Raw genomic sequence first — 27,950 nt, 5'->3', positions numbered from 1 at the left:
GCTGTCTAAGTGCCTCTGCCAGGGCGGTCGAACACCTTCTTTGAGTCTATCTCAGACTCCACCATGTGCGGGTGGATGTCCACGTCCAACCCCGCGTCCTTGCAAAGTTTGACCAAGGTCCGAATGTTGTTTTTGGACAAACGAAGGTACCTGCAAAGAGAAGGCGAAGAGGGGTGAAGAGGAGCCTCCAGGACCTGGTCTTTTACTGGGCTCTGGGCAGCAGAAGGCAATGGACCTCAACAGAAGCCTGACACCTCTTGGTAATACAAGGACACCTTGCAGAGGGGGCAGAGCCCACAACTTCTATCACTTAAAATTGCTATAAATCTATTTGTGGGTGCTGCTCCCAACCACCTCCCAACCACCACCCAACCACCATCACGGAAGCAGTCAGATCTTCGGAAAAGATGTGTGTATGTTCCCTTAAAATAGTCAAACCATTAAAAAAAAAAATCAGGCCATTGATTTGACATGTTTTTTGAAGCCTGGTAATCCTGATATCTGTTGAAGGATGAAATTGATCCTGTCTGCACTGTGTGATTCAAACATAGCTCTTTATTCCATGGCTAACCTTGACCTTGGGCCCAGCTTTATTCTTATTTATTTATTTTTTATTTTGAGAGCAAGAATGAGAGAGAATTGGCGTGCCAGGGTTTCAGCCACTGCAACTGAATGCCGGACGCTTGCGCCACCTAGTGGGCATGTGCGACCTTGCCCTTGCTTCAGCTTTGTGCGTCTGGTTTTACATGGCATCTGGAGAGTCAAACATGGGTCTCTTAGGCTTCGCAGGCAAGCGCCTTAACCGCTAGGCAATCTCTCTAGCCCTTGAATAATTTTTTCGGGACAGGCTCTCACTATGTAGCTCAGGCAGGCCTCAAACTCACAATCCTCTTGCTTTGCCTCCTGAGTGCCAGGAATGCAGGCTGATGCCACTGTTCTTGCTCTTTGGTTCCAGCTTTGGTAGGATGGGTGAACCCTGCCGGCTGCCTGCAGGCTGGTTACAGTGACCAGGATGATCTGGCTCTGTGTCCTGCAGTAGCTGGCCTTCTCTCTCAGCAGCTTCCCAGAGCTGACGCGTGCTTGCGGGCTACTCAGACCTCACACCAATCCCAATCCTGCACTGTCTTCCCTGGATGGCCCCAGCCATTCCCCACTCCCAACCTAGGCAACTCAGCTAGGAGTGGCCTGAAACTTGTGCATGTGGCTTTCTTAAGACCCACTGCACTGAGATGCCTTCCCAGAGGCTTCCCAGACACCATCTCCCCCAGTCTCTGGCTGTCCATGGAAAAGGAGTCTTCTTGGCTCCTCACTGTGGATCATAGGTAGGTTGTTAGTCTGTCGACTGGGCTGAGTTAATTACAGCCACCTTGGTACTTGCCCCACGTGGGCAGTGGCCTGGGCAGTGCCTGCCAGTCTTTCAGAGGCTCCGTCCCTGTGCCTACTGGGGAGCAGGGAATAGCTCATGAACCTGTGCAGAGCCTCTGGTGTGGCTGTCAAAATGGCAAAGTGGGGCTGGAGAAATGGCCTAGCGGTTAAGGCGCTTGCCTGCGAAGCCTGTGGACCCATGTTTGACTCTCCAGATCCCACATAATGCAGACACACGAGGTGACGCAAGGTGGCACATACCCACTAGGTGCTGCCCGCATCTGGAGTTAGATTTCAGTGGCTGGAGGCCCTAGCATACCAATTCTCTCTCTCTCTCATTAAAAAATAAAATAAAATAAAAATGGCAAAGATGAAGCTGGAGAGATGGCTCAGCCATTAGGTGGACTTCCTGCACAAGTGGGGGGGGCCTGAGGAGGTCTCACATCTCCTGAAACAGCTGGGGATATCCACATGCATCTGTAACCCCAATCCCACAGGGAAGCAAAGACCCAAGAATCTTTTGCATCAGCAGCAGCAGCAGCAGCAGAGTCTCTGGCTCGAAACAAGACCAGGCTGAGGAGCAATGGAATGGACAGACACGGCGTTCTACTCTGACCACTGCACGCAAGACAGCCATCCCTGCTGCATGGGAATTTATGCCGTGCCATGAGGACACACACATGTGTATGCCACACACACACAACGCTACACTACACACACACACACACATGCGCAAAAAGTGGCACAGGTGGCTATGTTATTTGAATGTTTTGAGTCCTCCTCAGCTCAAGGATCTTATCTTTGACAGTTAAGCCTTTACACTAAAGGATGACACTGTCCTAGGGAGTATGATTTTAGAGAAGACAGCCGAAGTGTGGTATGGATGCAGAAGAAGCAAAAACCAGCTGGGGATGATGCCCAGTGGGGGAGTACGTGTCTAACATGTGCAAGGCTGTGGGTTCTATCCCCGGCATTGAAAAGGAAGAAAGGAAGGAAGGAAAGGAGGGCGGGAGGGAGGAAAAGAAGGCAGAGAGGGAGGAAGAAAGGAAGAAAAGGAAGAAGGAAGGCTACTGGTTCATGGTCCACCTGAGGGTCTAAGACCCCAAACATAATAAGCAGGTGGTTCCAGGCATGGAAACAGTGTCACCTTCAATTCACAGAGATGTGAAGAAATGTGGGGAGATTTCCTGTTAAAACCACGCCATGGGTGATTATCTTTTCCTTTTGGACTAACCTCTTGGCTTCTGCTGTGGAGTGGGTAGACATTTTTACAAGTTTGCACACATGTCCAGACACAGGTGGACACAGCTATTTTGTCTACATTTGTGTCTATCTTTTGAAGGACACTTCCTGGCCCTGGAGGCTGCATGGAAACCAAGGGGCTCCCCCCCCCCCCCCCCCCGTGCGCTCCTTTGTGTCCCAAGAAGCGAGCTCAGTCGGGCGCGGTCCTCCCCAGGGTCCTAGACCTCCCCCCGTGCTCACCGGCAGCTCAACACCTCTTCGGGCTTCAGCATTTTGGCAGTCTCTATCTTGGGCTCGGTACCCTTCTCCATGAGACTCTTCAGTTTCCGTTCGTAGCTGGAATCGGGCATCTTGCTCGACCATTCTCTCAGGAGGGTCACCTTCCGGGTGTTAAACATCGAGTCCTGCGCCATGGGATCCACAGTGGAACTTTGTCGTCGGAATGGGTTTGGTCTCTGGGTTGACTCGAGAGCGATGGCGTCCTTGATGTCCAATTCTGAGGGAAAAAAAAAGGTTTCTGTGCGAGCCTTCAAAGCCCTTGCTCATGTCTCTGTCCCCTGCTCCAGGTGTCCCCTTCTCTCTTCCCATTCACTCTCTTTCCCTAAGAAGCTTCTGGCCTCCCTCTCCAATAGAAGGTTTGCACAGGAAGAGAATTAGAGACAGGAAGGAAGATTTTGGTCTCAAGGACCAGTAGTTCACTAGATGGAAATGAATTGCCGGCAGACAGAATGGCTTCTGCAGGCAAGAGAAACAGCCCAGACAAAGGCGTGGATATACAACGTAGGAATGTCTGACCATGACTCAAATACGAAGTTTGAACTAAATAGATTTCTGGTTGGGGAGAAAGCTTGGGCACCTCAATTGTTTCTTCTTAGATTCTCCTAAGTGGTTAAATAAAAGCTCCCTTATGGAAACACGATATTTTTCTACCTGTTCTATTTCTAACTGATATGACCATTACAGGAAAATCTGTCGTTCTAAAACCATTGTCTCATAAACCAGCAGCCACAGGAAGTCTTATTGTTCACTTGAACATCTTGAGTTTTGCACATATGCAATTGTATTTAGGAAAAAATGCAATTCCTTCTAGCATTTATAAGAACTTGTGTGCTCATGGCACACTGCAGTTGACAGACCCTCTGAAACAAGAATGAAGTGCTAAGCCCTTGCTCCGCTCTGCTCCCGATTTTAATTAAAATGGCCCTCGCATCCATCATTTAGAATATTATTTGCCACTATTTTAGGCATGTTTTCAAATATGTTAGCAGTGTTTCCGGTTTGGAATGCTTATTAATAATAACTGTGTGATTTTACTTAGTGCTCTTTCATCATCTATTGACATGATTAGGTAAGTTTTCCTTTAGTTTGCGGTGCATATCCTGATTCAAACCATTCTTCATCAGTTGTAATAAATTCCACTGACCTGGGGTTTAATATGCATTTCAGACACTGACATGTTTGATGTACTTTCATGTATTAAGCATTTTTGTTAAAATATGTTTAAGGTTTTGTAACTAACAATGTGAGGTTATGTTTTTGGTATTATATATTAATGCTGAGTTATGATGGCTTGTTAAGTTAATGCAGAAGTGTCCATATTTTACATGGTCTGGTATAACCAAAATGACAATGGATTATTGACTCTTAGTTATAGCTCATGTTTAACTAGGGCATAAAATTATATTAACTCTACACAATAATATAGTTAAAAGCCTGAAAAATTTTAGAAAATGTATTTACTATATGAACACATGGATTTATTTATCTTTACTTCTATAACCTTTCTCATATAATTAAAAAATTATTTATTTATGAGAGAGAGGGTGAAAGAGGCAGATAGAGATAATGGGCACATCAGGGCCTCTAGCCACTGCAAATGAACTCCAGACACATGCGCCACTTTGTGCATCTGGATTTATGTGGGAACTGGGGAATTGAACCTGGGTCGTTAGGCTTCACAGGCAAGTGCCTTAACTGCTGAGCCACCTCTCCAGCCCTCTCATGCAATATTTTATGTCATTTACTTTTAGCAAGGTTTGTGATAGCTTCATATTACTTGTCAATTACATTTGTCTTTACTTTTCTGGTTACCTTTTATATTCATTTTTATTAATCTCAACCAGGATTTGATATATTCTTTTTTAATATTTTATTTTTATTTATTTATTTGAAAGAAAGAGAGGAAGGTAGAGAACGGGTGCACCAGGGGCCTTTAGCCACTGCATATGAACTCCAGACACATACACCGCCTTGTGCATCTGGCTTACATGGGTACTGGGAAATTGAACCTGGGTCCTTAGGCTTCTCAGGCAAGTGCCTTAACCCCTGAGCCATCTCTCCAGCCCTGCATATTCTTTTTTTGAGACAGGGCTTCAAGTAGTCCAACCTGGCCTTGAAGCTTCTACGTAGCTGAGAATAGCATTGAACTCTGATTCTTCTGCATCTGCCTCCAGAGTGCTGGAGTTACAGATGTGTGCCACCGTGGCTGTATGCAAAACTGGGGTTGGCACCCAGGACCTTATGCATGCTAGGCAAGCACTCTACCAACTGGGCTATAGCCCCAGCTATTTTCTTTTGTAGTAATTCTGTCTCTACTTATTAAACTAATAAAAATGTAAGTTATTTTTCTTACTTGTTTTAGAAAGGCAGGAACCATTACTCTTAACATTTAATTTTTACTGCAAATTTCTCTGAGCCTGCATTTTGCCTTTGCCTATATACTTTCGTATAAAATAGGCTTACTTTCATTAGTTATTTGATACATGGTAATTTGGGTATGTGCTTCTTAATTTCCCCCTTTTCAACTTGTGAAGCATCTTTTACTTTATTTTTAATCATTAGTTTAGGATAAAGTAGTTGTTAAAAATCTTTTTCTTTCTTTCTATTTATTTATTTATTTATTTGGTTTGTCAAGGCAGGGACTCATTCTAGCTCAGGCTGACCTGGAATTCACTATGTACTCTCAGGGTGGCCTTGAACTCACAGCGATCCTCCTACCTCTGCCTCCCGAGTGCTAGGATTAAAGGCATGTGCCACCACACTTGGCAGCAATCTTTATTTTTTAAAGAGAAGCTTCTCTCTTTTAAAATATATTCTATTTATTTAGTTAGTTAGTTGAGAAAGGGAGAGAGAGAGAGTGAGAGAGAGGATGGGCACACCAGGGCCTCCAACCATTGCAAAGGAACTCCAGATGCATGTGCCCCCTAGTGCATCTGGCTTATGTGGGTCCTGGAGAATCAAACCTGGGTCCTTTGGCTTTGCAGGCAAATGCCTTAACTGCTAAGCCATCTCTCCAACCCCAAATCTTTATTTTTTAAAGTGAAAATGTTTATTTAAAAAATTATTGCATGCGTGCGTGCGTGCGTGTGTGTGTGTGTGCGCGCGCAGATGCACATGCCCCATGCATGTAAATGTGGAGGCCAGATAAGAATGTTGGATGCCGTCCCGTACTGTCCATCCATGTGTTCTCTTGAGATAGAGTCCCTCATTGATCCCAGAGCTGCTGTTTTCCATCAGACTGGCTGACCAGAGAGCCCCAGAGATTCTCTGGTCTGCCCCCACACAAGACTGGGGCTACAAGTATAAATGGTCATGTACAGCTGGCTATGTGGGTGCTGGGCAATCAAATTCAGGGCCTACCAGGTCCTCATGCTTGCATGGCAAGCGCTCCTCCCCATTAAGCATCTCCCTAGTGCCCACAGATTCTTTGACAATATCAAGTTTATGCTTTCTAAAATGTAAATTATGGTCTGTTAGCTTTGTTATTGCATTTCTCTATACACCCCTTCTGGTGTGGTCTGTGTGGTTTTGAAGGAGGTATACTTAAAAGTTCCCAAGTAACTGTGTTTTAAAGGGTTCTCAATGCATCTCTAAATATCTGTTTTATCTGTTTGGTTGCTATATTTTTGAGTGCTTGCATGTTTATAAGTTTACTTATTATCACTTACACTTAAACTCTCCCTTCTTTTTCCATCGGACTCCCATGATCTGTTTGCATTTCCTTATTATCTGTTAGACTATTTTTCTGTGGGTTTTGAAGCAGGGTCTCACTGTATGCCCAGGCTGACCTAGAGCTCACTCTGTAGCCCAGGCTGGGCTCAAACTCACAGCAATCCTCCTACTTCAGTGTCCTGAGTGCTGGCATGAGCCACAACAGCTGGCCTCTGTCTAGACTTCTGTTTCGAAGTTTTCTATATTATTTGGTTTAAGGATGTATCTAGGTTTTGACTTTTTCATCAAGTCTCCTAATGTAATGCCTTTGCTATCTTTTAGAGCATTTTCGTGATGACTGTTGAGTCCTTAAACATTTCTAAGTCTTTAGATGTCATTCATTCACCCTGACAGTGATGTTGATGTTGTCTGGGGCAGGATTATGAGCCCCATGTCTTCCCTTTCAATAGTCTACATGTATCATTCTACTCCCAGGGTGATGCCAGCAGATTCCTTTTCCTATTAGTAAACTTTCCCATGAGCATACAAGATTCCACTAATGGTTCAGGGATCTTACCAGGCTATGCCTAGGGGGAATGAGTCTAGACTCACTATAGTGGAGTGTCCGTAGGCTGGAGAGTGACATGCTCAAGGTCTCAGAATGAGCAAGTGGTTGAATTAAGATACTTCATGCCCAGTGTGGTGTTCTGGCCTGGCAGATGGTCCTTGGCAAGGTAGGTCAGGTGGTTTTAGCAGTCCCTGTGTGTGCATGGCAGAAACCAGGGCCATGTTTCAGGAGAACCATGATCTGAGTATCCTCGGGGGGCAAATAGGTGATCTCTTGTCGAAAGGCTCACCTGGGGCTTCGGATTCTCTTCTGGATCCCAGTGTGCCTGTTAGAAAAAATTGTAGCCATGTTAAAGGTCATGACAACCCAAGGGACTTCTGGGAGGGGATACTCTAGTCTCATAGCCATGTCACACCCATTTAATGTGACCAAGACTCTACATCTAATCGGAGTGTGCCCTTGGCATGAATCCAGGTTGGGAGTCTGGCCTTGGCCACTCTCTTGGAAAAACAGAAGATCTATTGTGGCTGAATGGATAAGTTCGATTTTTAAGGAGTAACCTTGGGACTTCAGGGTGGACTCTGTGAGGACAAACAGAGAGGGGCCATACTTCTCTAGCCTTTTCTTTAGGAATGCACCCATAGCCTGAAATCTGCACGACACCCTTGACTGGGTGCTTAAGGCAGGAAAGCCAAGTGAATCCCCTCTTCTCAGTCTAATAACTTGGACTTTGCCAAGCTTCACTATGAACATGTGCGCTCATCATTTTCCCAGGATCTCCTCCGCCCCACAGGAGTACCTGCTGTATCTAGCACCTGTGTTCTTATTCTAAAAAATTATTTATGTGCGTGTGTGTGTGTGTGTGTGTGTGTGTGTGTGTGTGTATGGGCATGTGCATGCCATGTGCATGTGCACGTGTGGATGCCAGGTTTGTCTGTGCTCCTCTTTCTTTGTGGCAGGGTCTCTTGCTGCTCAAATGAGTCTTGCCCATGAGCTTAGGGTACTCTTAGCACCCCTTCCCATTGTGGTAGGCATACTGGAATCACAGATGCGTGTCACTTTGCACCCAGCTTTCTGTGCATGCAGGGGCAGTAAACACTAGCTGGCAGACTTTGCAAGCAAACACCTTTAACTACAGAACTATCACCCCAGCTATGGATTTAATTTTGCTTTTGACACTTTTGTACATATATACTGTATTTTGGTCTCATTTTCCTCCCAAGTATCCTCTCTCATCCCCTTTCTCCCTTCTGCTAAAACCCTTCTTATCTATTCATTGCCATTCTACTTTCATCCCTTGGCTTAGTTTTTTTGCCCACATTAGTTAAATCTGAGTTGATCACAGGATGAGCATGATGGGAAGCTATTCACTGGAGTATGAGCAAATTTATAGTGGTTACCCCACTGGGGAGCAGGACTCAACTCACCCGAGCAACCATTCCCAGGATTTTTTTGCTGACCTGTATCCAGGGAGTCTTTTCTAAAATCCAAATCCAATATGGCAATTTCCTTCTAAAAAAATTTCAATGATTTGCCATCATATTTTATTGAGGTTTATATTTTGGAAATGTCATCCCCCTCTGCTGAGGTAAGGAGTCAGAACGGGTGAAGGAGGGAGACGAAGGTGGCCCCGGACTGCGGCAGTGTGAGGAAGGAACCAGGCCCTCAGCCCAGGGCTTATCAGCAGGGAACCGAACCTACGCAGGAGACAGGAATGGTAGACAACAAGAAGATAGCTTTTCCTCCTTTGGAGACAGGGTCTCGTGTAGCCCAGACTGTCCTCAAACTTGCTATGTGGTTGAGGATGATCTTGAACTTCTGATCTTCCTGCCTCCACTACTTGAGTGCTGAGGTGTTTACTGCAATGTCCCTTTCTTGTGGTGCTGGGGATGCAAGTCCAGGGCTTGATGCACATTAGTCAGGCACTCCGAGCTACTTAAATATCTACTGAATATGCTGATATACAGTCAGCACGTACCAAGGCGTGAGCATGTTAAGGAGGAGCACAGAAGTTCCAAAGTGGCCCACATTGAAGTTCTAGAGTTGAAAATGATGATGCTTGAAATGGAAAAGTAAATCCACAGATCAGGTGAACAGTAGACAGAAGGAAAGGTGAGTGGACGTGAGAGGCAGCAGCAGAAAGCATACAAAATGAAACATAGGAGAGAGTTGAGGAACTTTAAATTGTGTAGTTGGGGTGTCAGAGAGAGGGACAGGGAGAAAAGAGAAGAGGAGAGATTGAAAAACCAAGTTTTTCTTAATTTTTTTTCCAAAGTAGGATCTCACTCTAGCCCAGGCTGACCTGGAACTCACTATGTATTCTTAGCTTGGCCTTGAACTCACAGTGATCCTCCTACCTCTCCTGGTGAAAAACTGAAGTTTTTCTAATAGCCAGAACTTTTCCAAATTTGATGAAAACTGTAAACTAAGAATCTCAATAAACTTCAAACACAAGCACAAGGACACGAGGGCTCGTCAGTGCCAATCTTCTTCAAAGGAAAGTCATAAAAGAAGGCAAATGAGGGAAGTGGCAGAGAGAGGAAATGAAGACACATTCTTGAAAGTTTCATATGCTATGCATCAAGGCAAGGTAGGGCGTGATAAGTTCAAGATATAAACTGGCAACTCACACTTACTTGATCACTAAAATAGCACAACAAATTTAGAAGTAATAAGCCAGCCCCCACCAAAAAAGATGAAAAGGCAGGAAACAATATCCAAAAGAAGACAGGAAAAATGAAAAGGAGAGAGAACACATGGAAGAAATCAGAAACAAATACCAGAATAGATTTTGGTATCATATCAGTGTTAGTATCCAATAAAAATAGTCTAGTTATTCCAGAAAGGATAGCGAGCTTTGTTGAGGTATAACTGACAAAATTGTATGTACTTCAGGAATGGCGGGATGGCTTAGCAGTTAAGGTACTTGCCTACAAAGCCAAAGGACTCAGGTTTGATTCCCCAGGACCTGCATAAGCCAGATGCACAAGGTGGCACATGTGTCTGGAATTTGTTTGTGGCAGCTGGAGGCCCTGGCATGCTCATTTTCTCTCTCAAATAAATAACCATAAAATGTTTTAAAAAATCATATGTACTTCAAGTGTTCAAAATGATTGTTTGATGTAAATATGCACCAAAAAATGACTGTGAGTCTGGAGAAATGGTGTAGTGATTAAAGACACTTGCTTGCAAGGCCTGATGGCCTGGTTGATTTCCCAGTACCATGTATAGCCAGATGCATAAAGTGGTGCATGCATCTGGAGTTTGTTTACAGTGGCAAGAGAACTTAGTGCACCCATTCTCTCTCTTCTTGTAAATAAATAAATAAATAAATAATAAATAATTTTAAAAGAGAAATAGCTATGGGCTGAGGAGATGCCATAGTTGATAAAATGCTTGTCATGCAAGCTTGAGCACCTGAGTTCAGACCCCACGTAAAGCTGGACATGGTAGTGTGAGTGTCTGTAGTTCCAGGGTTCTGAGAAGGAAGGCGGAGATAGGAGAACCACAGAGCTCACAGGCTAGCTGCTTGCTGAACACAGCAGTGAATAGCCTTGGCTATTTGTTTTTTTTTGTTTTTTTTTTATAATTTCATATGAATTTTAGAATTTCTGCCCTCTTTTTGTGAAAATGCAATAGGAATTTTTGATAGGCCTTTTGTTGAATCTGTATATTGCTTTGGGCAATATAGGAAAGTTGACAGTAGTTTTTCAAACTTATGAGCACAGTGTACTTTTTCATTTACTTGTGATTCCATCAATGTCTTATGCTTTCCAATGTACATGTCTTTTACCTCCTTGGTTGTCATTAATTCTAAGTATTTTATTCTTTTTGATGCTATTATAAATGCTACTTAAAAAAACTTTCATTTTCAGAGTTTATAAAGAAATGCAGATTATCATATTAAATAAAATATGCCAGGCTCAGAAATAAAAATAGCATGTTTCCTCATATATGGATCCTAGATTATATATGTGTGCATATATGCTATGTATGCATACATATATACATGTTATATATAAGACATGAACCTTGGACTATCTAGGAAAAGGAAGAAGACTAGTGAGTGGGAGAGGATGGAGAAAGGGGAGGGTGTGGGGATGTGTCTGGCCAAAGTACATGATATGCTTGAATGAAGATGTGTTTTTGGAGCTCATCAGTGTGTGCAGGGAATATGTACCAACCAAAAAGAAGTACACCTGATTGTCAACGATTTTGTCTCCTGTCACTCTATTGAATTTGTTTCTTAGTTCTATTATTATTATTTTTTTTGGTGGTAAACTTTCAGGCTTTCTATTTATAAGACCATATATGTGAAAACAGACAGTTTTACTTCTTTCTGATTTGGTTGTCTTTTATTTCTTTTTTTGCCTAATTGCTCTGGCTAGGACTTCCAGTACAATGGTGAAGTGATGAGAGTGGTTACCCTTGTCTTAGTCCAATCTTTGAAGAAAAGTCTTCAGTTTTTCACCATGAGTATAGTCTTAGCAGTGAGCTTGTCATATATGGCCTATATTATGTTGAGAGGCACTTTCTATTTATTATCTTGGTTAAGTGCCTCATCATGAAAGGATGATTGTGTGAAAACCCTTTGCTCCCTCTGTTGAGACGACATAAGGTTTTAGTCCTTCATTTTGTGTACAAGGTCCATCCTATTTATTGATTTTCATAAGGTGAGCCATCCTTCCATGGTCGTTGCCTATGCTCTATTTGCTGTGGTGTTGAACTCCATGTGCTAATGTAAGGTTTCGTAGGTTCTCTAGAGACATCAGCCTGTAATTCTCTTGTATCCATACCTGCCTTTCTTATCAGGATAATGAGACCATATAAAATGAGTTTGGAAATGTTCTCTTTCCTTTTTCTCTTTTTTGGTTTTTTGAGGTAGGATCTTGCTCTAGTCCAGGCTGACCTGCAATTCACTTTGTAGTCTCAGGGTGGCCTCAAAGTCATGGTGCTCCTCCTACCTCTGTGTCCCAAGTGCTGGGATTGAAGGTGTGCACCACCAGTTTGAGAAGGAAATATTACAAATGCATGACTGAGTCACCAGTGAAGCCATCAGACCCTGGGTATTACAGTATTAAGAGTTTATTTAGTTTTTAAATATTCAGTCTCCTTGCTTGTGATTGGTTTCTCAGAATGTCCACTTGTTCATGATGCAGCTTTGCCAGGTTTTATGTTTCTATGAGTTTACTCATTTCTTTTAGTTTTCAATTTATTTACACATCATTGTAGTTTCTTCTTTATATTTCTGGGGCATCTGTGGCAGTGTAGACATTTCATTGAAGAGTTTATTTTTTTCTTGGTCAGTCTAGCAATGACTCATTAATTTTGTTTACCTTGTCAATAAACCAATTGTTAGTTTTATTGATCTTTATTGTTTTGGAGTATTTTTGCTTTAATCTTTATTATTTCTTTTTATCAGTTAGGATTGGGATTAATACATATATGTAATATTTGTCTATATACACATGCATATATACAAATATATACTTGTATATTTTATTTTGTTTTGTTCCTTGATGTACAAATTTGAACTTTTGTGCATACATGTGTGTATAATATGTGGTATGGCATATGAGAAGATTGCTCAGTGGTTACAGGACTCTGTAACTGCCTTTGCTGTTTCCCCTAAGTTTTCATCTGTTGTGCTTCTATTTTTATTTGTCTCAGTATTATTATTACCTTTTTTTTGAGGAAGAATCTCACTGTAGCCCGAGCTGACCTGGATTTCACTATGTGCTGTCAGCATAGCCTCAAACTCACAGTGATCCTATCTCTGCTTCCTGAGTCCTGGGATTAAAGGTATGTGCCACCATGCCCCTGGGATTAAAGGTATGTGCCACCATGCCCAGCTTGTCTCAGAATTTAAAAAATACTATGCATTTTTTGAGGATCCCTTGATTATTCAGGAGTATTGTTTGATTTACATGTGTTTTTAAAATTTATCATTTTCTTCCTGTTGATTATAGTTTTATAGCATCATACTCAAAAAAGGTACTGACAATGACTTCAATTTTCTTGAATTTGTTAACACTTGTTCTGAAGCCTAACACCTGACGTATCCCGGAGAATGTTTTGGGAGTGCTTGAGAAGAATACATCTGCCACTGTTGGATGGAATGTTCTGTGTGAATCTATCAGGGCCATGGGTCTGTAGTGATTTTTGTCTGCTGTTTCCTTATTGATCTTCTGTCTGTATGATCTATCTTCTTTCTAATCTTCAGGTTATCAAATTCTCTTGCCATTATTGTGTTGTGATTTAGTTCAGCTTTCACTTCTCTTGTTATTTGTTTTATCTATTCTGGCAATCTGATGTTAGATACATAAATATTTACAACTGTTAAGTCTTCTAATGAATTAACCTTTTCATTGTTAGCTGAAAACCTTCTTTGTCCCCCAGCAACACATTCTAGCTTAAAGTCTATTTTGTCTTAAGTATAGCTATCACCTGCTTTTGGGGGTTAACATTGCATAGAGTATCTCTTTCCATTCTTTTGCTTTCAGCTTATATGTATTGTTTTTAATTATTTTTTAAATTTTTATTTATTTATTTGAGAGCGACAGACACAGAGAGAAAGACAGATAGAGGGAGAGAGAGAGAATGGGCGCGCCAGGGCTTCCAGCCTCTGCAAACGAACTCCAGACGCGTGCGCCCCCTTGTGCATCTGGCTAACGTGGGAACTGGGGAACCGAGCCTCGAACCGGGGTCCTTAGGCTTCACAGGCAAGCGCTTAACCGCTAAGCCATCTCTCCAGCCCATATGTATTGTTTTTAAAAAGTATTATTTATTTATGAGAGAGAGAGAGAGAGAGACAGAGAGAGAGAAAGAAAGAAAGAATGAAAGAAAGAAAGGAAGGAAGGAAGAAAGGAAGAAAAAAACAGAGAGAATGGGCACAGCAGAGCCTTCAGCCACTGCAAATGAACTCCAGATGCATGGGCCACCTTGTGCATCTGGCATATATAGATCTTGGGGAACTGAACCTGAATCCTTAGATTTGTAGGCAAGTGCCTTAACCACTAAGCAATCTCTCCAGCTCCCCCCCTTTTTTTAAATTAACTATTTTCAAGGAGAGAAAGAGGGAGAGAGGAAGAGAGAGAGGGAGAGAAAGAGAGAGAGAGAGAGAGAGAGAGAGAGAGAGAGAGAGAGAGAGGGAGGGAGATAATGGTCACACTAGGGTCATTTTCTCTTGCAAAAGAACTCCAGACACATGCAACACTTTGTGCATCTGGCTTTATGTGGATATTGGGGACTCAAATCCAGGCTGCCATGCCTTGCAAGCAAGTGTCTTAACTTCTGAGCCATCTCTCCAGCCCTAATGAGTATTCTTCAAGTCAAAATGAGTGTTATGGGCAGCATCGAGTTGATATTTTTCTTTAATGTTGCCAACCACTCTATTTTCATTAAGGAATGCTATGGTTTACATATGCTCCCCCAAGTCACATGTTGTACACTTGTTCCTCAGTCTTGTGGTGTCAGGAGGTGGGTCATATTGAGAAGTGTTTGGTTAATATTTTTAATTTTTATTTATTTTTATTTTTTTATTATTTTATTTTTGAGCTAAAGTCAGAGAGAGAGAGAGAAAAGAAGAAGAAGAAGAAGAAGGAGGAGGAGGAGGAGGAGGGGGAGGAGGAGGAGAAGAAAGAGAAGAAGAAGAAAGAGGAGGAGGAGGAAGGAGGAGGAAGAGAGAGAGAATGGGCATAACAGGGCCTTTCAGCCTCTGTTAATGAACTCTAGACATGTGTGCCCTCTTGTGGTGCATGTGCAATATTGCATGCTTCCACCACTATCTGTCTACGTGGGACCTGGAGATTTGAACATGTGTTCTTAGGCTTCGTAGGCAAGTGCCTTAACCACTAAGCCATCTCTCCAGCCTGTGTTGGGTTAATTTTATTACTGGGAACACATGCTGTATGAAGCAGGTCCATTCTTCATGCATCCTTCCTCCACATGCCAGCTGCCTTGTCACCTTCAATGACAGTACAATAGGGCTCAAAGCCCTCATTAGATTCTGTCAACATCCCCTTAGACTTCCCACGTGACAGAATTGTAAGGCAAATAACCTCTCTATAAATTACAAAGTCTGTGACATTCTGTCATACAACAGAAAAATGGACCAAGACAGAGACTTTATTCTTGTTATGTTTAAAGTAATTATCAACTTATTGCTTTTTTGTTGTCTTATATATTTCCTTTCTTGATTTGTGCATTGACTTCTTAATTTTTTAAAATTTATTTGCAAGCAGAGACATAGAGGGAAGAGATACAGACAGAGAGAATGAGCATGCCAGGGCCTCCAGCTACCGCAAACATGCTCTAGATGCATAAGCCACTTAGGCATCTGGCTTTATGTGGTTATGAGGGAATTGAACCCAGGTTATTAGACTTTGCAGACAAGTGCCTTAACCACTGATTCATTTATACCCTGCATTTGCTTCTTGAAGTAGTATGTTTTGATTCCTTTCTTTTAAAATTTATTGTGTGCACATGTGTGCCCTTACATTATGTGTGGATACATGAACGTCACAGCACACATGTGAAGGTGTAGAGGCCAGATGTCAGGTGTCTTCCTCTTCTATTGCTTGTGTGTATGCTTCCTTGAGATGGAGTGTCTCAGTGAACCCAGAGTGCTGTTTTCAGTCAGACTGCCTGACCAGCAAGTCCCAGAAATTCTCTGCCTCTGCTTCCCACAGGACTGGGCTCACAGGTGTATGTGGCCATGTCCAGCTTTTACATTACATGGGTGCTGAAGAACTGAACTCAGTGTGAATCAGGCCCTCTTAAGACCATATGCTTGTGTGGCAAGCTCTCTTATCCAGTGACCCATTGTCCCTGCTTGATTTTTTAAGTTTAATCATGAGGTATTTTGTGTCATTGTTCTTGATGCTTGTTGCAGTCAGGTTTGCATTGCTGTCAACAATCACCTGACCAAGAGCAGCTTTTGGGAAAAAAGGGTTTATTTTGTCTAACAGACTCAAGGAAATGCTCCAGGATGGCAGTGAAAATGATAGCATGAGCAGAGGGTAGACATCACTTCCTGGCCAACAACAGGTGGACAATAGGAACAGGAACTGGCAAGGGAAGCTGGCTATAACACCCATAAGTCCCCTCTCCCCCCAGCAAAACACTCCTTCCAGGAGGCATTAATTCCCAAATCTCCATCAGATGGGAACCTAGCATTCAGAATACCTAAGTGTATGGGGGCCACCTGAATCAAACCACCACATTCCACCCTTGGCCCCCATAAACTGATAAACATACATTATATAAAATACAATGCATTCATCCAACATTAAAAGTCCCCATAATTTATTTATTTATTTTTTGGTTTTTCGAGGTAGGGTCTCACTCTAGCCCAGGCTGACCTAGAATTCACTATGGAGTCTCAGGGTGGCCTTGAACTAATGGTGATCCTCCTTCCTCTGCCTCCCAAGTGCTGGGATTAAAGGCATGCACCACCACACCTGTCTGGTCCCTATAATTTTTATCAATCCCAATAATTTTCAAGCATTCCCATACTCTAAGGTCTTTTAACTGAGCCATAGTACCAAAAAAATCCTCCCAAGACCCATAATGGCGCAGAATAAACATTTACATTGCAAAAGATGGCATTGGGCATAGCAAAGAAACATTCAACAAATAAAAGATTTAAACAGGGCAAACATCAAACTCTGTAATTCCAAGTCCAACAACTCTAGCCAGTGATAAATCCCCAAGTCCAATAATAAGTTCCAATTCTGCCCCTTGAGTGAGGCTATTCAGAGCCCTGGAAAACTTCATCTGGGGCTGGCAGCTTTCCTTAGCAACCATGTCATGGTCCCAGCATCTCCACTGGGTCTCCACTGCAATCCATGGTTCATCCTTACGGTTCCATGGGGTCTCCATGCAGGCATCCAGCAAATCTGCTTCACACTTCCTGTGGCCATTTCCAAAACACACTGTGTTGCAAATTCAATGACCCTCTCTTTCCTGCATTTTGTATACTCCACAATACCAGGTTAATCCAGGGGAGAATAAAGCAGACTTTGAAGAACAGGACACTCCTTGAACACTCAGGCCCCTTCAAAAGAGTCTACATTCTTCTTGCTGCCCCAATGCAAATCAGATGGCCAAATTTCAAAGGTTGTAATCTTTCACATAATTGCAGCTGATCAGGCAGACATTTCAGTGCAAAGATCTCATTTTTTTTCTGTGCCATATGCCTCTGCTCACATCAGTCCATCTCGATGGAAAGCAACCCTGCACAAGTTCTCCAGACATGGCTATAACAGCAAGCCTCTCACACAAACTGCTTCTAGTCCAGTCCAGGCAAAGCTCTTTCTCACCCTCACAAGTCAAACCTCAACATCCATAGTTCTTACTGCATTCAGGTCTTTCAAGTCTGACCAGAATAGTCCATCAAGCTGTACTTCCAGCTCTGCAAGGTGTCTCTTAGGCCAAGGTTTCAAATCCTTCCACATTCCTCTTGAAAATCTCCAAAACACCAAAGCCACACAGTCACTTTACAGCAGCAACCCCACACTCGGTACTAACTTTGCTGTTCCAGTCAGGTTTTTACATTTTGTTACTGACTTGTTCTGATAGAGAGTATATTTAGTTATACATATGTGGCAGTCAGGTTCGCATTGCACATAGAAATCACCCAACCAAGAGCAGCTTGTGGGAAAAAAAGGCTTATTTTGGCTTACAGACTCGAGGAGAAGCTCCCGAATGGAAGGAAAAATGATGGCATAAGCAGAGAGTGGACATCATTTCCTGGCCAATATTAGGTGGACAATAGCAACAGGAAAGGGTGCCAAACACTGGTAAGCAGACACTGGCTATAGCACCCATAAGCCCACCCCCAACAATACACTGCCTCCAGAAGGTGTTAATTCCCAAATCATTATCAGCTGGGAACCTAGCATACAGAACACCTAAGTTCATGGGGGACACCTGAATCAAACCACAATGCTCATATCTTCAAATTTAGGAAGCGTCTATTATTTCATTAAATAAATTTCTAGTTTTTTTTTCTTGGATACCCATCATGCATGTTTTATTTCATTTTCTTACTGTCTTTCTCCTCTGACCGGGTAACTTCCCGTGTGTCTTTGAGTTTAATGACTGCTGCAGTTCACTTCAGATGCTCTTCTCCATTTCTTGGATTTCTGTTTGGTTTCTTAGCAACTCTATTTCTTTGTCCCACCTTTCATGTTGTTCAAGTATGCTTTCCCTAATTTCACTTAGTTGTCTGTTTTCCTGTAGTTCACCAAACTTCTCCAAGAGAATTATTCTGATTTCTTGTTCAGTTTGTGGAGCTTCATCTCATTATGGCCAGCTATCAATCATTGTAGTTTCATTGCTTTCCTGTGGTGATGCAGGAAGACCATCACTTCAATACAAATATGCAATAAGGAAGGCAAGGGTGGCAGCCGTTGCATAGAGGCTGAAAATTATGAGCGGCTCTTCCTTTGTTCTTTTGGCATGTGGGTATGTGGTGGGATGTATGTGGCATATGCATGAGTATGTATGCATGTGGTGCCTCATGTATGTGAGACAGAGGTTACAGAACACTGGGCATGGCCCCTGCATTCTGTATCCCTGAACTTCCTTGAGACAGAGTCTCTCATTGATTCTGGAGCTCCCAGGTTTTGCAAGCCCCAGAGATTATCCAGTCTCTACTTCCTGCAGGACTGGGGTTACAGACATGCGTGGCATATGCCTAGCTGTTTCTGTGGATGCTGGGGAATCAAATGCAGTCGGTTTCAACCCCGCATGGGAGGCACTGTTAACTGTTGAGCGATCTCTCCATATTCCCTGCTGGAGACTCTACTAATAGAAGAGGACCAAGATCTAATTAAGACAATGTAGTGGAAGGAAAGAGGAAGAGACATGGATGAGGATATTAAGGTAGTAGAAGGTACAGGACCTGACTATTGATCATGACCATTAAGAGAAGAGAAGGAGATAGAAAAGAATTTACACTCAGAACACTTTACTGGGATAATGCATTCTCTGTGGGAGAGGCATGCTAGATTTGCTGAGCTGTGATGGTTCAAGGTAACACCGAGAGCTCAGCATCTAACTGGCTCTAAGTCCTTCCCAGGGCTGCTTTGTCTTGGTCTTGCCTCCCAACCCAGGATGTCCTCACTTAATGAGGCCTCTTAAAAGCCTGCAATGGAAGTTCTTGCTGTGGTTAGGCTCAACCCTGACCCAGTCCCAGATGCCTAATGCTGATCTGCGGGAGGTTCTTAGATGCCTGTGAACACCTCTACTGTACTTGGACTTCTTTATTTACCACCTTTCAGTGGCCATGGACTGGATTATCTTAGACTAGGCAAGACTTCTTTATTCTTTATTTGTGTTGGATGGTGACGAAGAGGAAAGGCGGCCCGAAGAGGACACACTGCTGCAAACCGACCTTTCCCTGCTGCCTCTTGTGCAGTGAAGTGAAAACAACGATCTCCTCAGCCGGTTCTGAGTTTCTTTAAGGAAAGGAGCTGATTTTGTTTAGGAAATATGTTTTGGTTTTTCGAGGTAGGGTCTCACTCTGACCTGGAATTCACTATGGAGTCTCAGGATGGCTTCAAACTCACGGCGATCCTCCTACCTCCGCTTCCTGAGTGCTGGGGTTAAAGGCGTGCGCCACCACGCCCAGCTAGGAAAATATCTTGATAAACTACCTTAGGAATAAGACAAATGACAGGAAGATCTGTGTAAGCAAAAAGCCAGTGGGAAGAGGGGAGAGGGAGAGGAAAGGGTGAAGGAAAGAGTGAGTGAGGAAGGAGGGCCAATAAGCCCAGGCAAGGGTGAGCAGGCTTCGGGCTCCGCCGTCTCATGCATGCCAGCCTGTACTGATAACGAGCGCTTCCTGAAGTTCTGTGTTCTCGAGGCCTGGCTTGTCGTGCAGTCGTGAAGGTTCAGAGAACATCAGGACACTTTCCCTTGTACGGAGATGCAGCCGGGAAATGTAGTCTTCTGGGGTCAAGAGATAAAGGGCTTTGGAAGGGTCTGAGGGATTCATGATCAGCCTCTGGTTTGTGTGTGGTGGAAATCTAACCCTCTGACCTTCAGTGAGGTTGGCTCACATGCAGAGGCTTCCTGTGAGGGCCTTGATAAGAAGCAGGGCTCTTCTGTAGGTAGGCTGGCAGGAGGCAGGAAGGACAAGGAGTCTACCGACAGCTAGCTCTAAAGAAACTCACCCCCCAGGACCAGCTGTCTGGCAGCAGAATGACTCAGATTCCCAACAAGCTTAATTAGGCTCCCCTTAACACATAGCCAATCTTGGTTTTATTTATTTATTTATTTTTAGAATCAACTATATTTTGGAATGATTTTGAGTTTAGAGAATAGTTCCAAGAAAAACAAAGAGGGCTTTCTATATACCCTTCATTCAGTATCTCTGAATGCCAAAATTTTATATAACCATCGTGCAGGAGATGGCTTAGCAGTTAAGGTGCTTGCCTGCAAAGCCAAAAGACCTAGCTTCGATTCCCCGGGACCGACGTAAGCCAGATGCCCATGCTTCTGGAGTTCATTTGCAGTGGCTGGAGACGCTGGCGTGCCCATTCTTTCTCTCTCTCTACTTTTCTTCCTCTCAAATATATAATAATTTTTTTAAAAAAGAAATTTATCATTGAAGTACTCATTGCGGCATTTTCTGGATTCAGTGAGTGTCTCACCGAGGCACTGCTCTGGGATCAGTCAGATGCTGGGGTAGCAAGGAGTCACTGCAGCTGCCTGTTGGGAGCCGTGTCTCCTGACGGTCACAGTGCCCCTTAGTGCTCCAGTATCCTCGAAGCTGCAGCGAGCTTGTGCCCCTTATATTAGGAACTAAGGCCTCTAGGCATTTTCCCATGCATGTGCTCTCATGAGGGATCCGTGTCCTCAAAGGCCCTGATGTCCTACACTGTCACTTGCTTTGTGGTTCTTTTGACACCACCCCTTCATTTTTTTTCCCTAGAGGACCATGAAATAATGAAATAATACCCTATATAGGAGATCTGGTCCAGCATGATTTGGGAGGAAAAAAGGGTCACCTCACCCCCTGAGTTTGCCACCCATCACCTAAACATAAACATTTCTTTGAAATCCACAAAGTAGAACCCACTCTGTGGTGCCTCCCTCCCTAACATCTTTGGGGCAGCATGCCCCAGTCTTTCTTTTGACAGTATGCTTTGCTAAGCAAACTTAGGCTTAAATGTATCTCTCAACTGAATTCTTAACATTGAGAAGACACCTTTTCAGGATATTGGTCCAGTGTCTTCTCATATTTCACATCGCCAGGTCTCTGAATAAAGGGCAGGTCTTGTTTTTTTTTGAGATAGGGTCCCACTCTAGCCCAGGCTGACCTGGAATTCACTATGTAGTCTCAGGGTGGCCTTGAACACTCGGTAATCCTCCTACCTCTGCCTCCCGAGTGCTGGGATTAAAGGTGTGCGCCACCACACCCAGCTTGTTGTTTTTTTTTTTTGAGTCATGTTCTCACTCTAGACCAGAAAGACCTGGAGCTCGCTCTGTAGCCCAGGCTGACTTCAAACCCATGGTGATCTTCCTACCTCAGCCTTCTGAGTGTTGAGATTAAAGTTGTATGTCACCATGCCTGGCTGTAAATTGCAGTTTTAAAGATTCAGTTCCTGTCTCTACCCTTTGGCACCTGAAGTGCCAGCAGTGAGAATCAGAATTCTAGTTACAAAGCTGGGGAGATCCTGAACTATGCTTAAAGCTGATCATCTGGAATGATGACAGACAAGTGACTTCAGTCGGCTAACAAAGGCTTTACAGTACTTAATTAGAAGGCGAAAGAAAAGGATTTCTTCTTGGTATAAAAGGACAACTTTGGGCTGGAGTGATGGCCTAGTGGTTAGGCACTTGCCTGTGAAGCCTAAGGACCCCGGTTCAAGGCTTGATTCCCCAGGACCCATGTTAGCCAGCTGCACAAGGGGGTGCACATGTCTGGAGTTTGTTTGCAGTGGCTGGAAGCCCTGGCGCGCCCATTCTCTCTCTCTCTATCTGCCTCTTTCTCTCTCTCTGTCACTGTCAAATAAATAAATAATAATAAAAAATGTTCCACTTTAAAAAAAAAGGACAACTTTGTGTAGGAGAACAGGCAACTCCTACCCACTTTCCCCATAGGCTAGTTGAAATCTTTCCAGTTTCTTCTTGCACTATACATTTGTGTCCCATGAAGCCAGGTGCAAATGAACGCATGCATTTTTATTTTCAACCCCATAGCACAGAGCGCCTGAAATTCCAGCAAACACCTTACTGAGCAAGAGTCACTAGTGTTTTCTGGCTGCCACCTTTGTATAGGGCTGGTTGATTTACAGAACTTGTATTGCTCAAACTCCACAGCCCTAGTGTATTAGTGTGAATGAAATGTTCCCTATAAGCTATGTGTTTTAAATACCTGGTTCTCAGCTGGTGGCAACTTGGAAAAGTAATGGAGCCTTTGGGAGGTGGGGGTTTGCTGAAGGAGGTGTGTCACTGGGGGTGGGGGGCGGACCTTCAGGCTTATTGCTCCAGCCCACTGTGTGTTCAGAGCTAGCTCAGTCAAGCTACTTCCTTCTCACTAATGTGGAGATGTGACCCAGGCTTTCTGCTTAGGCCTGGCATGCTTTCTTTGCCATGATGAAACTTCACCTTGAGACTAGAAGCCAAAATAAACCTTTTCGTACCATCAGCTGCTGTTTTGTCGCAGCAATGAGAAGGTAACTCCAATACATACTATAAGGAAGGTAACGCTGTTGTTTGTCCCACATTATGCATGGTAGACCTGGAGGGACGTACCTAGGATTACACACTTCTGAGTTTGCTATGGTGGGGCCAGGATTGTGAGGTGAAGCTTACACCTGCCCCTTTCTAAGAGTGGCAGATGTCAGGCCAGCAGGTGTGGTACCTTCTGTAACAGACAGTGTCACAGTATCTAAAATAATTAGAAAATTTGGAACTTATGAGGTCAGTGTCACCAAAACAGTTCAGAACATGGGACACTGTGTGCTTCCTAAGAATACCTAGATGTTAGTGGAAGCTCCTGTCTGGGGCACACCCAGCTTGCTAAATGCCACCTTGGGTGTGACTCCCGAAGGAGCCTGCATGTGGGTTCCTGATCTCCGTGTGTGCAGGTCTGAGTTGATGTGGGTGCCTTCACCTTTTGGATACCTCTGACAGAAGAGGGCTAGGGAGGGTAGTTCTGGTTTGCCAGGCCCAGGCTCTTCCCTTACCAGAACTCCTCAGGCCATCCTTGCTGAACTTGGCGGAGGCTGCGGTCTGCTTGTTCTTCAGATCCAGTCCATACATCCAGGAGTACTTGGCAAAGCCACTGTTCTTAATGGTGCCTTGCTCTTTGCCCTTGAAGGGGGCCGGAGAGAAGTAGTGCCCTGCTTACAGGATGTGACTTGGTCTCCCACCAAATCCAAAAGGACAAATGTCAAGGGTTTGTTCGTAGACCCACCCTAGACCCTAGGGAGGTTGGAGGAAGTTGGATGACTTCCTGGCACTTCCCTTTTACCTTTTCTGACTCCAAGGGAGGCACACAACCCTTCAGGTGGAGTCAGATTTGGGGTGACCCTCTAGCAATAAGCGGGGACCTCCTGTGGCTCTCTGAGCCTTGCCAGAGCTGATAGGTAGGGGGAGGTGTGGCGCCTGCCCTGTAGTAACCACAGGAAAACAGCAGTTGTTGGATGGAGCTTCACTGGATGGGTGGTGGGCGGGACGGATTCATTTATTTGGGTGTCAGTATGGGAAAGGAATGCACTTCAAAGTCTCTATAAAACATGTGGCCAGACCCTGTGGGAGAGGAGCAGACATGGAGGGGAGGGAGCGAGTCTGTGTGGCGAGGGGATTACCTTTCTGGAGGCTGTCTCCCTCTGACTCTTTCCGTCCTTCTTCTTAGAGCCTGCTCCTTTCTTGTCTGCCTTCTCACTTGCTCCAGGGGCCACCTCATCCTTGACCTTTTGCTTCTGAAAAAGCAGGGGAAAGGGCCCTTTATCTGCCCTGTGAGAATTCTACCACCATCCCTACATAGGAGAGGGCTCCTGATGAGTCTGACGGTGGCTCCTTTGTACCCACACTCTAGGGCTTTTGGCCCTTTTGATTTCCCTTGGCCTCTGGACACACCTTAGTGTCCATATCACTGCTCCTGAATGACCTTTACTTTTTTTTGCAAGTGTGTGTGTGTGTGTGTGTGTATGTGTGTGTGTGTGTGTGTGTGTGTGTGTGTGTGTGTGTGCAGATCAGGTAAGTGTAGTGCACTCACAAGTGTGTGTAGATGTGTGTGCATGTAGAGGCCAGAGGAGAACTTCAGGTCTTCTCTTTTGCTCATCTGCACACTTTCTTGAGATGGGATCTCAACCTGGAATTGCTGTCTATAGATCACCAAGCCCCAGCCATGCTCTGGTCTTTGCTTTTCCCACAAAATGGTGTTCTAGGGAGTTGGACTCTGGTGGCCTCAGGCTCTCCCATGTTCTTATGCTTAAGTAGCAGGTGCTCATCACTGCCAAGCCACCTCCTTAGCCCCAGTGTGACCTTTCAGATCTCAGGTTTGGTCTTGATTCTCTCAACTTAAGAATCCTCCAGTAGAGTTCTGTTACTGTGCATGTAAAGGCCCTGGCAGAAATTGATCCCCTTTTCAAGAGGCCTTGTGTCTGTGACTGGCTGGCCTTCTGTCTGTAATGTCTGAAAGGCTGTCATATCTCTGAGCAGATCCAGCTTATTCAGATAACCAGTCTCTGTATTCCAAAGACCCCTCTTCTCTTCATGACACCTCATCCACCCTGTTTTCTAAGAGGATTCATCACGATTCACCTCACCCTTTACTCTCCCCAAAGGCTCTGTGTGGTCTGTTGAATCCCTTGACTATGGTCTGTGCTTGCATAGCTGTTTCACAGGAGTGGGGGCAGGAGGATGGTTCACTGGAGATCTCCAAGGTCCCATGAGTGAAGAGCCCAGCAGAGCACATCAAGGATGGGAAGACCCCATCTAATCTGCAGTGGTGGAGAAGGGATGTTGAAGTACCATGCGAAAAGCCATGTAGACTGACTTCCCTGAGGGTGTGCCATTGTGGTTCCTAAGGGACGGTGACCTAAGCGCTGGGATCCAGGTCACCCTTCCCTCCCTGCCATGGAATTCTGATGTATCATTTGCTTGGTGGCAAATGTCTGTTCTTATGGTGGCACAGTTCCCCTGTCTGAAGACTGGCTCCTGTGATCAATGACTGAGTGACAGATATGACATGAAGCTGATACCAGGTGTGGTAGTTTGAAAGTGAAACGTCCCCCATAGATTCATGGGTTTGCACACTTGGTCTCCAGCAAGTTGGTGCTGTTTTGGAAGGCTGCGGTTCTTTTAGGAGTCAGAGCCTTGCTGGAGGAAGTGTGTTACTGTAGCCTAGTTGTGCCAGCTCTTCCCTCTCTGCCACCCCCTCTCTCCTCTTTCTCTGCCTCTTCCCTGCTGACAGGACAGTGTGATGCAAGCTTCTGCTCCTGTCATGCTTTCCCCTCCACGATGGAGGCCACGCTCTGGAACTGTAAGCAGAAATAAATCTGTTTTCTTCAATAAGTTGCTTCTGGTTGCATATTTTGTCCCAGCAATAAGGAAGTGACGGATACACCAGGTAAGCGAGGAGTTAGATGTCAGGTAACTGAGGAAAACTGCAGTGGCTTCTTGGCAGCCGGGTCTCCCAAGGGTCAGAGTGCCCTTTGCATTTAAACTCCTTGCAGCTGCAGTGAGGTGGTACCAGTCTATCAGAAGCTAGGGCCTCAGGGCACTTTCTCACACATGTATTCTAAGGAAAGGCTGGGATCCTGAAAAGAACCTGATGTCACTCACTATAAAGATACTTGCTGTGTAGTTTGGACATGACCTCCCTCTTGTGGGCCTTTCTAGAGGATCATGGGAAGAAAGACCCTAAAAGGGAGATCTGGCTCATTATGACTTGGGTAGGAATAGGGGTCTTCTTATTCTATGGGTTTGCCCCTCATCACTTAAGTATTCAAAAGACTTTTAAAATCCACAATGCAGAACCAATTTTTTTTAGCACCCCTACTTTTGGGGACATCCCACTCTGATCTCATTATAGTGCTTGCTTTGCTAAATAAACTTTTGCTTAAAGTGTCTCTCAACGAAACTTTCAACTTTGAGAAGACTGATTTTAAGATGTTAATCTACTGTCTTCTCAGATTGCCAGATCTCTTAAATTAAATACAGTTTTAAAGACTGAATTCCTGTCTCTGCCCGTTGGCAACTGACGTGGCATACAGCAAGGATCTCTGGTATTCTGGTTACCAGGCCTCCACAAAGGCTATGGGGTGGGTCAGTGTGCTGATGAAGGGCAGTTCTGAGAAGCCAGAGTGTGTCTAAGAGCATGGTTGAGGACACAGGCCAGAAAGCTGCCTTCTACAGAGCACAGCTGGTTCTTGTAAGGGCTTGGTTTGACTCAGCAGGAAAAACAGCGGAAGGAGGAATATGCTAATAGAAGTCTCAGTGGGGAAATGGCAGTGGGAACAAGTGTCCTTCAATCTTAGAGCCACCATGAGGAGGCGGTGTGAATAGAGCTGGGGGAGTGGGAAGACTCCTATGTCACCAGCATGGGGACTCTAGAAGCCACTGCCCTATTTGGCTCTTTCCAAACACTGACAGAGACTAACACTGCCCACAGTTGACTAGACTTCAGACAGCCTTCTTCCTGACTACATACCACTGGCTATCTTTTGGAGTGCCTACTTTAGAACACTTGTATTTGAAAATTCTTTTTTATTTCTGCCCCTTTGAGATGAATATCTCTGTGCATCTTCCACATTTTCCATATGAGAACATCTTTCTCAAGAATGTGGACCATCCTTGAAATATAATCAGTGGAAGACATTGATTGTACCCTGATTGGCCTGTCTTGGTTAGGAGGGCAGGAGCTGGATTTTGACAATGGCCATCAACAAACACTGGCGACTTAATATGTGAAGTAACCTCTTCCCTCATACTTTTTGTAAAATTTAATTTAATTTATTTGTACATGTGTTTGTGTATGCATGTGTTTATGTGTGTGTGGGTACACTCACCCTCCTCGCCTCTCCCCTGCTGCAAATGAACGCCAGATTCTTGCACCACTTTATGTGTTCAGCTTATGTGAGCAGCTTGGAAATTGAACCCAGGCTTTTGGGCTTTGTAATACAGCATCTTCAACTGCCGAGCCATCTTCCCAGCTCCATTAAAAGAAAATGTATGCACGGCATGCACATGCGTGTGTGTATATGTGTGAGAATAGGCATACCAGGGCCTCTTGCCAGTGCAAATGAAGGCCAGACACTTGTACCACTTTTTGCTTCTAACTTATATTGGTGGTTAGGGAGTTGACCCAAGACCATCAGGTTTTGCAAGCAAATGCCTTTAACCGCTGAGCCATCTTCTAAGTTCCCCACTCTAGTCCTTTTTCACTGGGTTAACCCCACTGTTAAAAAAAAATCATCAGCCGGGTGTGGTGGCGCACGCCTTTAATCCCAGCACTCGGGAGGCAGAGGTAGGAGGATTGCCGTGAGTTCAAGGCCACCCTGAGACTACATAATGAATTCCAGGTCAGCCTGAGCCAGAGTGAGACCCTGCCTCGAAAAAACCAAAAAAAAAAAAAAAAAAAAATCATTTTCCCTTTGTCTTGGGGTATTGAGTCCTCTCTCTCATGACAACAGTATTGATAGTCTCCAGTAAGTTTTTCAATGGCACACACCTGCAACAGGAGTCTCTTCTTGCCTCGCCTGCGTTCCAGCCACTCCAGCACCCGAGTGAGGTCAGACATTCGCCTCTCCTCAGCTGTCCTCCATGTGGACTTCCTCTCAGTGGGCATGAGGTTCTTGAGGTCCACTGTGGTCTCTGTCAT

The 27,950-nt window shown here is 44.3% G+C and overlaps 1 protein-coding gene across 1 annotated transcript; it reads right to left on the bottom strand.

Annotated features, from left to right (window-relative positions):
- Nucleotides 1–5: 5 nt before the first annotated feature.
- C1H16orf78 (chromosome 1 C16orf78 homolog) lies at nucleotides 6–27,950 on the bottom strand. Its single transcript, XM_045142598.1, has 6 exons — nucleotides 27,801–27,950; nucleotides 23,932–24,045; nucleotides 23,308–23,434; nucleotides 7,395–7,430; nucleotides 2,848–3,103; nucleotides 6–150 (listed from the first exon to the last, which is right to left on the bottom strand). Exons 1-6 carry the CDS (start codon nucleotides 27,948–27,950, stop codon nucleotides 6–8), a joined length of 828 nt encoding a protein of 275 aa, XP_044998533.1.

This window comes from Jaculus jaculus, chromosome 1 (assembly GCF_020740685.1).
Source record: "Jaculus jaculus isolate mJacJac1 chromosome 1, mJacJac1.mat.Y.cur, whole genome shotgun sequence".
Taxonomy (NCBI): domain Eukaryota; kingdom Metazoa; phylum Chordata; class Mammalia; order Rodentia; family Dipodidae; genus Jaculus; species Jaculus jaculus.
The sequence above is the reverse complement of the archived record's forward strand: the minus strand, read 5'-3'. Positions and strand labels throughout refer to the sequence as shown.

Bases quoted from the DNA above. Each gene is read 5' to 3' on its own strand.
- C1H16orf78 (XM_045142598.1), bottom strand. From the start codon at position 27,950: ATGACAGAGACCACAGTGGACCTCAAGAACCTCATGCCCACTGAGAGG. The intron at 23,435-23,931 runs GTAATCCCCTCG...GCCCCCTTCAAG, and splicing joins GGGAGACAGCCTCCAGAAAG to GGCAAAGAGCAAGGCACCAT. The intron at 151-2,847 runs GTGAGCACGGGG...TTCTCTTTGCAG, and splicing joins GAAGAGGTGTTGAGCTGCCG to GTACCTTCGTTTGTCCAAAA.